Genomic DNA, 12,406 nt, shown 5'->3' on the forward strand with positions numbered 1-12,406 from the left:
CGCACTAAACACATCGAAATTCGCTACCACTATATTCGTGAATTCTATGAAAGTGGTCAAGTGGATATCTTCTACGTGGCGACTGAGGACCAAATGGCCGACGTTTTCACAAAGAACGTTCCGTTCAATGTTTTGGAACATTTTGTCACTCATTCAGGACTTATTCCTTCTGTTCCTTCGATCGCAACTTGAACAAGCGGGAGTGTTGAACTTTGTATATCGTACAAATATGGAAATATCACACGCTCGTTACCTATTATGTACAGATTCTCTCACATGTTCTATTCTTGTGTTCTTCCTTGCGATCTTCTATCTTTCCTGATTGATATTACCGCCTTAGGCACATTCTTTTGTTCCCTTTATGGAAATGCTTCCCTCGAGCTCCCTCACATATACCAGGAGCTCTCCCTCCGCATCTCCTCAGTCTTTTCCCTTATACTTGACTGAGGAGTGAGTCTGTCATGTCCCTTCATGTCCCTTATGTCCTAACGTACTTATGATGCCTCTGTAGTCATATATTAGGTACTACATGCGTAACTCAGTCTTTTCCCTTATACTTGACTGAGGATCATATATTAGGGAATTATCGCTCTTGCCTTCAGATCCAGAAGTTCATCAGAACTATCGGTCATGACCTACTCTTAAGCATTATCACACTTCAACTGCTCGGTACTCCATCAGCAGTTTCCAACTGCGGTGTGGAACATGATGGGCAGGCCGACAATGTTCGTCGCTCGATCCTTCGAGGAAGTCTGGCTTTCGATCTCTTGCTCGCAAAGAAATGGACTCGGACCGCTTGCGAGAAATAAACACAAACGTCCAGGTTGAACTACTGTATACCGAGATTACAGTTTGTCCGGGCTAGTATCGACCTTAGCTTATCGTCGCTATAGATACCGGAGTAACGAGTGCAGCTTCAGAGAGGTCGGTCCTTGTCAGTGTCACAAGGGATCATTCGCTTTCCTCCAGAAGATGGGAAATGAAGGATCTTCTGTTGCAGTCGTGCGCTGGTCTTACACTCACTCTGACACGATTAACAAGACGATCACATGTGTCCGTATAGCTTAACTTATCCGTATCCGCTTTCTAGTTCTCGCCTACTGCGATGTGTCAACCGTAACATGGGAGACCAACGTGGATAGTCAGGCATTCAGGAGGTGAAATCAGACCAAATGGTCTCAAAGTACAACTCAACTACAACTTGGCAGTACTCTGCTGACCTGGACGATTTCGTAGGTTCATCGCGCCGCGCGATCATAGATTGCACTGCTGTGTCTGCGCGTCCGTGTTCCGGATTGGCCAATCGGGGGACAGAGGACAGCTGTTGCGGTTGACATAGATCAGAGTCTTGTTCTTTTCTGCCCTTGCATGCTAAACTACTGGGTCCTATTCGTTCTATCCTTGAGCCGAGCGCATTTTCCCCTCGACCTGACCCGGAACGGCATATGTCCGAGATTGAAATACCACATGCTGACGACTTCGCTCCACGTCCAATGAACGCATCATATATAACGCGAACGTCATGATGGAGCGGAGTAAACTCTCGACGTTCATAACAGAGTTTCCCAGGCGCTACTGTCCGTGGCTCCGGTTTCGCGCGGCCGCTCGAGATATGCTGCTTTCGAGCAATGTACGGTGCGTCATTATCCCCGAGAGCCTCGTGCGTACCCCTGTTGCTCGACATGAACACAATCCTGAACATCTAATCCGCCATTCCCAGTTTTTGCTATCCCTAGAATCACTTTGGATACAATAACTCCTGCACAAGACTACATCAAAGCCCATAAGACGAAAACCCGTGGTAACCCATGAACCATCTGCTGGCTTCCGCATCTGGCCGGGCCCGAGCAGCGAAAGCCGCGCTGACGGGGTGGCTGTAGTTCTCCTCACCCAAAACTCTCAGGATCCAGTAATATCGTCGGAAAACATACTAATGACGAACAATCGATCATTCGCCGCGGTATACCCGACCTTCGCAAGAGCGCCTCACCTATACACCATGTTTTGCGAGCGGTTCCACCCACAACTTTGAAACGCGAGACACGCCGTTGGCCATCCCCTGACCCCCCGCCAAATCTCACTGGAGGAGACATTCGTCGCTAAATTGATTACAATGGAAGAACCTTGCGTTCCTAGATTGGCCTTGCCGCATCACCCAGAGTCTAGCGGGCAAAGGATCTCTTTCTCATGCTTTCGGTACACTCGAGAAGCCATTGCCTCGTTTACCGCTTTTTGGGAACTTGCCGCCGTTTCATCAGCATTCGAAGGTTACTAGCAGTCCGTCGCTGATGATGCATACGGTTGTTGCGAGTCGCCGCCGCACAAACTGCGCTGCAACCCGTCCTGACGTATGCTTCCGCAGTGCAGAGAATAGGAACGCGTTGTACATATAAAAGCTACCCTGCAAGATGTCTTCATCACCGACCCGCTATATCCTGGTCTCTGCCGTCCGTCGTCGAACTCGAATCTTGAGTCGAGATGCGCCTACTCGGTCTTGTTGCGTCGCTTCTTCCGACTCTTCCAACAGCTGTCCTTGCTGCTGCCACGAGCCCGGGTCGTCGAGACGTCGTGCGTGATGTGCCGCTACTTTTGAGTGGGTGATTTACATCGTATGTCTGAAGTATCGCTCAATGACCATAAAACGTAGATATTCCCGGCCAGGTTGTTCTGCCAACCATCGAGGAGATTCTCACCGCAAATCTCACCAATGGATCCTACGTAACAACAGACAACATTCAATCCGATATACTGTGAGTGCCATCCTTCGACTGAGCTTGTGTACAGCTTGTACTAATCCCGCAACCCTCTCTCCAGAGTCGGCATGAAGAAGAACATCGAATTGTTTTGGTTCTTCCACGTGAACGACGCGACCGGCTTCAAGTCTGCTCTGAGGAATACGATCCATCCGCTGGTCACTTCAACGACGACCATATTGGGGCCTGTGTCGCAGCAACCATTGGCGATGGTCAACATCGCCTTCTCCCACAGCGGTCTTACTTCCCTCGGCATATTGGATGATCTCGGAGATATTGTATTCCCTTTCGGCATGACTGCGGATGCATCTGTGCTCGGTGATCCCGGTACCGTGAACTGGCACCCACCCTTCGTTGGCACGGGAATCCATGGCGTCATCATCATCGCATCCGACCAGCAGCAGTGAGTGCTCATCCTCGGATGATGATTGTAGCATTAAGCGTTGCTTCTGCAGGTTCATCAACGACACGCTGGATGAAATCACCGAGGGCCTTGGGACTTCGGCCACGGAGGTTACTCGCGTTAACGGCGCGGCAAGACAGGGAGAGAACCTCGGTCACGAACACTTTGGTTTCCTAGACGGCATTGGCCAGGTAGAGTCAGAGTTCGCTGTTAAAGTGCCGAGGCATTGACCTTGATCGTTATGCAGCCTGGAATATCTGGCTTCAACCCGACTTTTGCCCCAGGGGTAGAACTCAGTCTTCCCGGTACCATCCTCTTGGGAAGGCTTGGCGACATTGGGGTGCGACCTGCCTGGGCTAAGGACGGCTCGTTCCTCGTATTCCGCCTCTTGCAGCAGTGAGTATACTGTGATCTCACGAACACCAACCTCGCTGACGCACTGCCAAGATTTGTGCCGGAGTTCGACAAGTATCTCGTCGACAACGCCATTCAAGCCCCGGACGGCAGCTTGACGCCCGAGGAAGGAGCTGAGTTATTGGGTGCCCGAATGATCGGCCGATGGAAATCCGGCGCACCTGTTGATCTCTTCCCGCGGAAGGATAATGCCACAGCCGGCACCGATCCCAACGTCAACAATAGTGCGTACGCCTTGTTTGCTAGAGCTAGGTGAAACAGAACACTCACTTCCTCCTACTCAGATTTCGATTATGATCACCCACTGCCGTTCCTCCTTCCAGCGAACCAGTCTTACTGCCCGTGGACGGCCCACACTCGCAAGAACCGACCGCGTGCGGATGAACTCGACGTCAAGTGAGTTAATACAGCACTAAGCACCCGCAGAGCGTTGACAATAGTCTGTCAAAGTGGTATCATGGTGATCATGAGGTCATCAATCCCCTACGGTCCAGACGGTAAGGAAACGCGCGGAAACGCTATACCATTCCTGATAGTGGTCCCTCTTTCTCAGTGACAGCCGCGGAGTTGGCCGCCAACAAGACTAGCATTGACCGTGGTCTGGCATTTGGTGATTGATCACTTTCTCTGCAGATTCTTTTGCAGCGACTTATATATTCGTCTTTCATCCAGTTGCTTACAATAGCGACATCGGCCTTGGCTTCCGTTTCCAGCAAACCATGTGGGACAACTCGCAAATATTCCCGCCTCTGAAGACGGACATCACCCCTGGTTTCGAGCCAATCATTTCGCTGAACAACGGCAACACGCGGTCCACCGCTGGACTTGACCCCTTCGACCCCGGGAGGGAATATGTACTCGAGGACTTCACTCTGGCGAGAGGTGGCGAGTACTTCTTCAGCCCACCCATTCCTGCGTTGTTGGATCCCATTGGGAAGGCATGACGTGGTAGTGTAGAGCCTCAGGTGTTTTGTGTACTTTTCGCGTTGTTCTGGATCAGAAACACGACGGTCGTTGTTCGAATAGTATCACGAGGTTGCACAGTCACTTAGACGCGTGGCCCGAAGCTAAGCAGCATTTACGATGCTCTCGACTGTGAATAACAATTTCCTACGGAGTCGATCCGGGTGCGTCTCATGCATATGGATAGCCAAATTTCATGCAAGTGATGTAGTCCGGGTGAGGAAGAGCTCGCCCGTTTGCCCCCGGAATGCTCAAACGAGCGAGATTAGGAGCGGGCCGCCGCTTCCGTTGCCTTTTGATGTAGTTGGATCGGGGGCGCTGGACGACTATCGAACGTTGTGTGCAAGTTGTGAATAACTCCAGCAAGCGCATACACAAGCCAGCATTGATGCTTGCGGGCTTGCATGCGCGGGATTTCAGTCATCCTCATCGTCGTCATCATCGTCCGCACGCTCTTGGGCGCGCATTGCGCCCACAATGTCATCTGATTGACCCTTTTGTGCAGCTAATCGTTGACCTGTGTATGGATGAGCAGGTGTCGCCTTGAAACGAGAGTCCGGAGGCGCAGCTATGAGTTGAACGGAACGTACGGATGAGCGTATGTATTGCCTCCTGCGTCTTGCGTTCCAGCTTCGCAAGCTTCTTCTCCATCTCGCGTTTCAGATCCCAGTTTGCTCTCTTCGGCGCAATATTGAACAAATCCTGAATATCCAAAGAACGTCAGAAAGCCGTCGAGAGGGATGGACCAGTGAGACCGACTAAATCCTGTGCTCTTCGTTCCTCGTCCTCCGCGACTATCTTCTCCGCCAACCCTTGGACATTCTTCTCTACTGTATCATCTATGTCCGTATCGCCATTCCTTCCGTGCTTGCGTAACGTCCGCGTAGCAGGGTCGTAATTTCGATGACTGACAAGGGTAGCTAGCTCTCTGTGAGGAGATTAACTCAGGACTGACAGCAACAGACGTAAGTTACGCACCCATTCTCGTTGCCCTGTCCTGCTTTACGCGCTCTCAGGGCCTCAAGACGAGCCTTGCGGTTTTCGAGCTCTTCCTGCAGAGACATTTGCCAACGTCGAGAGAAGCATCTGGTGGCTGTACGCTTGCGTTCCTTTCGAATGCGACCTCCGCAAACTTGCTGGCGACATAGGTGTCTCCAGGTGTTTTCCAGACAAGCCCAAGGGAAATCGATACGTCGTATAACGGCATCTGCGCCATGCTACTCTACCCAGAAAATTGGGCAGCCAAGCCTACAAATGGAAGACTTTCCTGTTGAACTCGTTCGGTGAATTATTGGTGATATGGCGCACGCAGCCCGAACTTGAACTTGCCCATGTTTGCAGGAATTTCTCCATTATTGCTCATATCGGTATGTCTCATGTATTGTGCGATGGTGTTGATCGACATGAAGAATTGCGCGACAGACCACGGAAAGTCTACATTGGCGGACCGGTCAGATCATTGCACATTTGCCAAGGCTTTTCGGCGCTCATCGATGTTGCAGTTTACTCGAACTTACCGGGACGATAAGTAAGCGGCAGAAGGGCGTTAACGCCCAAGTGCTAGATAAATTGAAGGTTGAGCGTGAACGTGGCATAACGGGTGAGGCGGTGACCATAGACCCTTGCAGCATTTCGCTAATCCTTTGCTGGTTAAGTGAAGGCACAAACTGCCAGGTATGCTCGTACTTCATGTATGTGTCCGTCCATGGTCGTGCTCACTTGTGTCACCAGCATGTTTCATACTCCACCATCCACCCCGAGTCATCGCTACCTTCTTAACCTGATTGACACACCTGGACATGTGGATTTTGCCTGGGAGGTTGCGCGGAGCTTGGCTGCCTGCGAAGGCGCTTTGCTCCTTGTGGATGCCACACAAGGCATACAAGCCCAAAGCATAAGCGTTTTCCATATAGCAAGGGAACACGGTTTAGTCATTGTCCCGGTGCTCAACAAGGTCAACCCAGATAGTACTTCCAGCAGCGGGCCCAGATGACGTATCTCGCTTATGGACAGATAGACCTGCCAGCAGCTCAGCCTGATCGAATTGCGCGGCAGATGGAGGCAACCTTTGGTTTGAAACCCGACGATATGTTGCATATATCAGCAAAGACAGGTCGATGATGTCCTGACCCTTCGTTTCTGTGAGGCTCATTCACAGCGTTTAAAGGTGTCGGCGTCGAACGGGTGCTAGAGGCGATTGTAAACCGTGTACCACCTCCCGCAGGTGACCGTAATCAGCGATTGAAGGCTTTCATGTTTGATTCTTCGTAAGCCGCAGCTGAGTATGTGTGTTCATATGAGCTCACGTATGCTATGTGATCCTGTCAGGTATGATCGTTATCGAGGTAGGCAATCTGCAGAAGACTGGCCAATCTTGCCACTCTCAGCACAATCCGTTGATCAGTGCTTTAGGTGTCATCTCTCTCGTGAACATTAAAGAAGGCATCTTGAAGAAAGGTAGCCCGTTCACCTTCAAGCAACTCAAGGGGGTTCTCGTTGACATCTCGATCGTCCCTCTAGGCGACAAAATCGTTTCAACCTTCACTCGCAAGAAGTATGAGGTCCTTGAGCTTGGCATCATGCACCCGGAAGAGACACCTACCACGACCTTGCAAGCCGGTCAGGTGGGTTTCATTGCATGCGCGATGAAAGACAGCAGTGAAGGTCTGTTCCGTTGAAATCGTGTTAGTGCCAACGTGCCAATTGCAGATACTGAGTATTTTGTCTAATAGCACATATCGGCGATACCCTACATCGTGCTGGGGAGCCTGTTGAACCCATGCCTGGCTTCAAACCAACGAAGGCTATGGTCAGGGAATTTTCTATCACAGCCTGACAAAATTGACTGACGGCCCGCTTCTAGGTCTTCGCGGGTGTTTTCCCGGTTGATAGCAATGACTTCTTGAAACTGGAGGAATCAATCAAGAAGGTAAGGCATCCACTTCACCCTGATTCCCTCCGTGGCTAATATGCACGACATGTATCCAGCTAACTCTGACCGATCGCAGCGTAACCGTCCAACGTGATAGCTCAACCGCGCTTGGACAAGGCTGTCGCCTGGGGTTCCTCGGGACGCTTCACATGGATGTGTTCCGACAGCGCCTGGAGGACGAATACGAAGCGAACATCATAATTACCGCTCCTACAGTACCTTACCAAGGTACGGCTGATATAGGAAAGATTCGGACCTATTCAACTGACGGTCGATATCAGTGGTCTACAAGGAGAAAGGCGACAAAGAGAAGATTGTTACTATCAGCAACCCAGTTGATTTCCCTGATATGACGGACATTTCCAGCAAAGTCAAGGAAATTCGAGAGCCTCTAGTTAAAGCTACGATCATTGTACCTGAAGGTGACTGTTTTCCGTCCTTGCGAACGTCAAACACGGACTGACGCGCTCATCGTGCAGAGTACCTGGGCGAGATGATGGACCTATGCTTTTCTCATCGCGGCGAAGATATGGACTATCAGTACCTCGAAGGTGCTTCCGACACGGAGTCAACGGCAGAAGCGTCGCGTATCATTTTGACAGCCAACATGCCCCTCAGCGAGATCGTAACCGATTTCTTTGACAAGCTCAAGAGTAGAAGCTCAGGTTTTGCGAGCTTCGAGTCAGTGGCCTAGCGGTCTCGCTTGATCTCTTGATCTGATCGTTTCATAGTTATGAGGAAGCTGGGTACAAGCGCAGCGATCTTGTCAAGGTACGTATGCTCACGAGCTCTCGAGAAGGTCTGAATTCCAACGTACCTGTCAGATGCAATTCCTACTGAATGCGAAACCCGTTGATGCGCTTGCGCTGATCGTTCATCGCTCCGCCGAACAGTCAGTCGGACGTGCGTGGGTGAAGAAATTGCGTCAGTAATGCACGGATGTCTGATGGACGAGGGCTAACATTACACGTTATAGACAAGGTGATACCTCGGCAGCTATTCGAGGTGCCTATACAAGCTGTCGTTGGCAAGAAGGTCATTGCAAGGGAAACTCTCTCTGCCTTACGGGCTGACGTCACTGCGGGGCTATATGGAGGTCAGTATTTGCCGAATGCTCACCCGACAGCGGGATGGCTGGAGCTGAGGCGTCAATAAGGTCATTACGAACGCAAGATGAAGCACTTGGAAAACCAGAAAGAATCGAAGAAACGCATGAAGCGTGTCGGGAGTGTCGATCTTCCACAGGAAGCGTTCTATGACTTGATGAGCACAAAGAAGTGAACGCTGCTCGCTATGCACTGTCCCTCGAAAAGAGCCCGTGTCTCAGATCCCTTCGGGCTGGAACGGCACGAAGATTATGACAATGGCTATGTGTGCGATATCCTGCGATGCGAACATCTACGAGACGGATGCACGCACAACTCCTGAATATTGTTCACCGTATCACAGTGGCTGCACATTGTTCGTCGCCTCCTGTTGCGCCTCATTGCAACATACCATGCTTTGGACACGCGTCGACGATACAGCGAAGCATTGTTGTTACAATTCTTTCCAAGAAAGTAACATATACCCGAAGTACCATAATCTTACCGAGCTCCCGCGTCCTCACGCACTGATCACATCATGGATTGCGGAAAGCGAGGGCGAGAAGAAGTAGTCTCCACCACGGCTAACAATGAAGTCCTTCAGCACGTAGTCCCTCGTCTGGTCATAAGGGTTAAGGCCGCCAGCAGTACGAGTGCCTCCGCTATTCTGGCCAATCAATGGATCGAAGCCGGGTGATAGATCGAGTTTCGCTGGCGGGAAACTAGTATACGGGCGCGTCAACATGAGCTGATCGGAAGAACTGATATTGGCGCACATCTGGGAATTTGACCAAAGGGTTTGCTGGAAACGATACCCAAGGGCGATATTGCTCTGGTAGGCAACTGCAGGGATGTTCAATTGGATTCTCGGATTCTCCCATTCGTTTCACTATCAATCTCACCGAAGGCCAGGCCGCGATCCGTCTTCGTAGTATTTGATTTGGCTTCATCTGCGGTAACTATTTTGGGCTCTCAATGCTGAAGCTCAATTTCAGGCTGCCCCTACTCGCCTTCGGGACCATACGGAATTCCTGCTCTGATGATGACGTTAATAGAGCTGTTGAATCGCTGTCAGCCTCCAAAACGCGACCTATGGCTCCATAAGGCTTACTTGACATCCACCTCGTCGGCTCTGGGACGCGTCTTCCTGATGTGAGCGGTCCATGGGCAGTATGTCTGATCGGTGGGGAGTAGGAACGGAAGAGGATGGTTGTACGTGAAATCTACCCAGGATGGCCATGTTATTGCAATATAGCGTGTTGATCAACATGATTGTACTCGCCGTTGTTGTGAGTTGGGTCAGCACCGATGGCCGGGTTGTCCGCAGTAGGGAACAGATCGATGGGAGCTCCCTGGAAGTAAGAACTAAGTCAAGTTTCGTGGCGCTGCGAAATCATCCTACAGATTTCCATCGTCCAACCATGCTAGTGCATGCTGTCAGGCACTACTCGCAGATCCTGAATATTGACTAGTCGACTCACCGAGCACCTAGTAATTCAGCTCCCTGGGCCGGCGAAAGCCCTGGATGCTGAATGGCATTGTCTTGCAAATATTTGTTAAATTCGGGAACGTATCTGTCGTTCGCTGCGTCAGGGGAGATCCAGATCACTGCTGTTGAGGGGTTCCTCACTGTTGAAGTTTACGGAAAACGAGGAAACTGCCATCTGTGTAAAATTTGAGCGTTTATTATACTGCCACCGTGGAATGGACATCTTGCCTCTCGCCCACAGCGGCCGAAGGCCGACATCTCCCAGGTGGCCGGTCAGGATGGTACCCGGAAGGACGAGTTGTTGTCCAGGCATCAAATTCGTGACAAATCCTCCGACACCAGGCTGACATGGAGCTATGAGCATCGGTGCAAGGTTCTGCAATGGGAACGAACCTGACTAATGCCATCAAGGAAGCCGAAGTGTTCATGTCCTGCCTCCGCACCGGGCCTCGCTGCGCCGTCAATGCGGTCGCGCACAGTTATGGCTGGTCCAAGCCAAGACAGGATGTCGTCAATCAAATCGTTCACATACCTACAAATCGTGTTGTTTAGGCTGTCTGTGGAAATGAATCGGGTATCTTACGTTATTTGGTCAGAACCGATCAGGAATACGCCGTGTGTGTCCGTTCCCTTGAACGCGTCCTCCCAATTGCTAGTGACATCGCCAAGGTCGCCAGCGTCTGCGTACTGCCCACCAGGATACACCAAATCCCCAAGGGGATCGAGCACGTTCAACGCTTCGAGCCCGGACGCGGTGAAAGCAATGTTGAGGAGGGCCAGCGGCTGCGCCGATGGGGGCGAGATAAGTTGCGTGGTCGTCGTGATTTCCGGGTAGCTGCATCAAGCATCAGCGGCAGTAAACCTGTTATATCGTCAATGGGACTGACATGTTATTTTTCAGGACAGACTTGAAGGTTGCTGCATCATTGATATGGAAGAACAGGAACGTTTCCTTTGGTTTCTTCATCCCGATACTATGATTTGTGAGCTCGCCACCAAGGCTAATCATGGCCGACAAACTAACAGAATGTCCCCCTGGATATTGTCCGTGGTGATGAAGGAGCCATTCGTGAGATTGAGGAACAAAATGTCCTCAATCGCTGGTAAAAGGGTCTGTCCCGGATAGTCTGGAGCAGACAGCGACGAGAGATGAGTGCAAACCCGGCGGACGACGGTGCAGCAACCGACCAATCAGGAGTGGCACGTCGCGGACAATATCTTGGCGTCGCTGACGCCCACCCCTCTGCGGTGGAGGCGAGGCATTCCCAAGAAGAAAGCCTAGGTGCGCGAGGCCGCACAGATACAGAACGAAGAAAAGGTTGCGCATACCGGATCGAAAAAATCGGGGAGGGGAACCTGTGACTCAATGGAGGGCGGCTTGCCCCCGACAGATCTTATACGGCTTTAGCTGGCAGCGGCACAAGGGCGGTGGTGGAGCATTATGGGCAGCGACATGGATGAATGCGGGGGGACTCCAGGGGTAATGTTGGCCAGGGCATGTAGTAAGCTCACAAGGCACGGAACAACACGAAATGTCCCGAAGCATAGACAGGCCGGCGGTCATATGCCAGTGGACGATGCTTGGCACACGCGGGAACCGCGAAAGAACGACAAGCGGTGAAACTCATTATCGTCTATGTGCGGATGTATGCTTGATACTCCGGTCCCAACAGTGGCACTTCGCATGATCGTAGGCTGGATGTCCATACGAGCAACCGTATGTTATTGCTTGAAAACTTGACTGGTCCTCGAGACGAGATGCGGATCATGTCGATAACGGAGTGCGCTCTCGCAAAAACTGCGAACGGCGCATGCACAAGGCCGTGCGTCAATAGGACGGGGTTGCTCACGGCTCCACACCAAGACCGACGCAGGCGCATTGTACAAAGTCTAGCCTCTGGCACGAACCGCCGTCGGAGAAAGGACGCTCTTGCATGCTTGGCCTTAGAATTCGTGGGGCTGGCCAACCTTGTTCTCCACGATGTACGGAGCGAATATGTAACCGCGCAGAACTCCGTCCAAATCGGCTGAAGGCGATGGTGGAAGAGCAAATGACGGAACCGAGGGTCGCATTCTTGCCAGAAGCAGAGCAATCGCGAGAACAAGATTGGCTATGAGCAACAATGAAACACCGCTGTCCGCTGGAGAGTCGAAGGCTTGGCTGTCGTCAATCCGTCGTCCGCTGGCCACTCGTTGTCAAAAACGTGCCCTGTGATTCGGAGGTGAATCAGTTCATCGTGCCTGGGTCCCTCCAGGCACCGGCCATGGGGCAGGGCGCAAAAGTGGATGAGCATTGTTTGACGAGTGAAGAGGCCTGATCCTTAGGTGCAACACTTGTGCACGTGAGGGAAAGGGAAATAGAGCGCG

The 12,406-nt window shown here is 51.6% G+C and overlaps 4 protein-coding genes across 4 annotated transcripts; 2 read left to right on the top strand and 2 right to left on the bottom strand.

Annotated features, from left to right (window-relative positions):
* Positions 1-2,478: 2,478 nt before the first annotated feature.
* On the top strand, positions 2,479-4,514 carry DyP3 (Dyp-type peroxidase; the record flags this gene model as incomplete). The annotated part of the gene is made up of 10 exons (XM_007385427.1): positions 2,479-2,593; positions 2,648-2,750; positions 2,815-3,156; positions 3,209-3,347; positions 3,404-3,552; positions 3,604-3,794; positions 3,855-3,966; positions 4,021-4,067; positions 4,124-4,180; positions 4,243-4,514. The coding sequence occupies 10 exons, from the start codon at positions 2,479-2,481 to the stop codon at positions 4,512-4,514; spliced, it is 1,527 nt and encodes a 508-aa protein (XP_007385489.1).
* A 78-nt stretch (positions 4,515-4,592) lies between these two features.
* On the bottom strand, positions 4,593-5,601 carry PUNSTDRAFT_144726 (mRNA splicing factor). Its single transcript, XM_007385428.1, has 4 exons — positions 5,512-5,601; positions 5,293-5,461; positions 5,124-5,235; positions 4,593-5,050 (listed from the first exon to the last, which is right to left on the bottom strand). Exons 1-4 carry the CDS (start codon positions 5,595-5,597, stop codon positions 4,950-4,952), a joined length of 468 nt encoding a protein of 155 aa, XP_007385490.1. The 5' UTR covers positions 5,598-5,601; the 3' UTR covers positions 4,593-4,949.
* Positions 5,602-5,787: 186 nt separating this feature from the next.
* PUNSTDRAFT_121382 (GTP-binding protein lepa) lies at positions 5,788-8,958 on the top strand (the record flags this gene model as incomplete). The annotated part of the gene is made up of 20 exons (XM_007385429.1): positions 5,788-5,816; positions 5,875-5,900; positions 5,956-5,983; positions 6,036-6,133; positions 6,189-6,207; positions 6,265-6,487; positions 6,547-6,646; positions 6,701-6,800; positions 6,862-6,878; positions 6,946-6,990; positions 7,054-7,197; positions 7,266-7,342; positions 7,397-7,462; positions 7,522-7,693; positions 7,747-7,887; positions 7,945-8,146; positions 8,197-8,236; positions 8,290-8,389; positions 8,442-8,561; positions 8,622-8,958. The coding sequence occupies 20 exons, from the start codon at positions 5,788-5,790 to the stop codon at positions 8,744-8,746; spliced, it is 1,872 nt and encodes a 623-aa protein (XP_007385491.1). The 3' UTR covers positions 8,747-8,958.
* Positions 8,959-9,070: 112 nt separating this feature from the next.
* On the bottom strand, positions 9,071-11,366 carry DyP1 (peroxidase TAP; the record flags this gene model as incomplete). The annotated part of the gene is made up of 15 exons (XM_007385430.1): positions 9,071-9,272; positions 9,327-9,393; positions 9,453-9,509; positions 9,561-9,586; positions 9,662-9,773; positions 9,833-9,902; positions 9,953-9,974; positions 10,032-10,124; positions 10,181-10,214; positions 10,268-10,382; positions 10,433-10,571; positions 10,623-10,874; positions 10,927-11,013; positions 11,064-11,166; positions 11,228-11,366. 15 exons carry the CDS (start codon positions 11,364-11,366, stop codon positions 9,071-9,073), a joined length of 1,518 nt encoding a protein of 505 aa, XP_007385492.1.
* Between the last annotated feature and the right edge of the window lie 1,040 nt (positions 11,367-12,406).

This window comes from Punctularia strigosozonata (assembly GCF_000264995.1).
Source record: "Punctularia strigosozonata HHB-11173 SS5 unplaced genomic scaffold PUNSTscaffold_9, whole genome shotgun sequence".
NCBI lineage: Eukaryota > Fungi > Basidiomycota > Agaricomycetes > Corticiales > Punctulariaceae > Punctularia > Punctularia strigosozonata.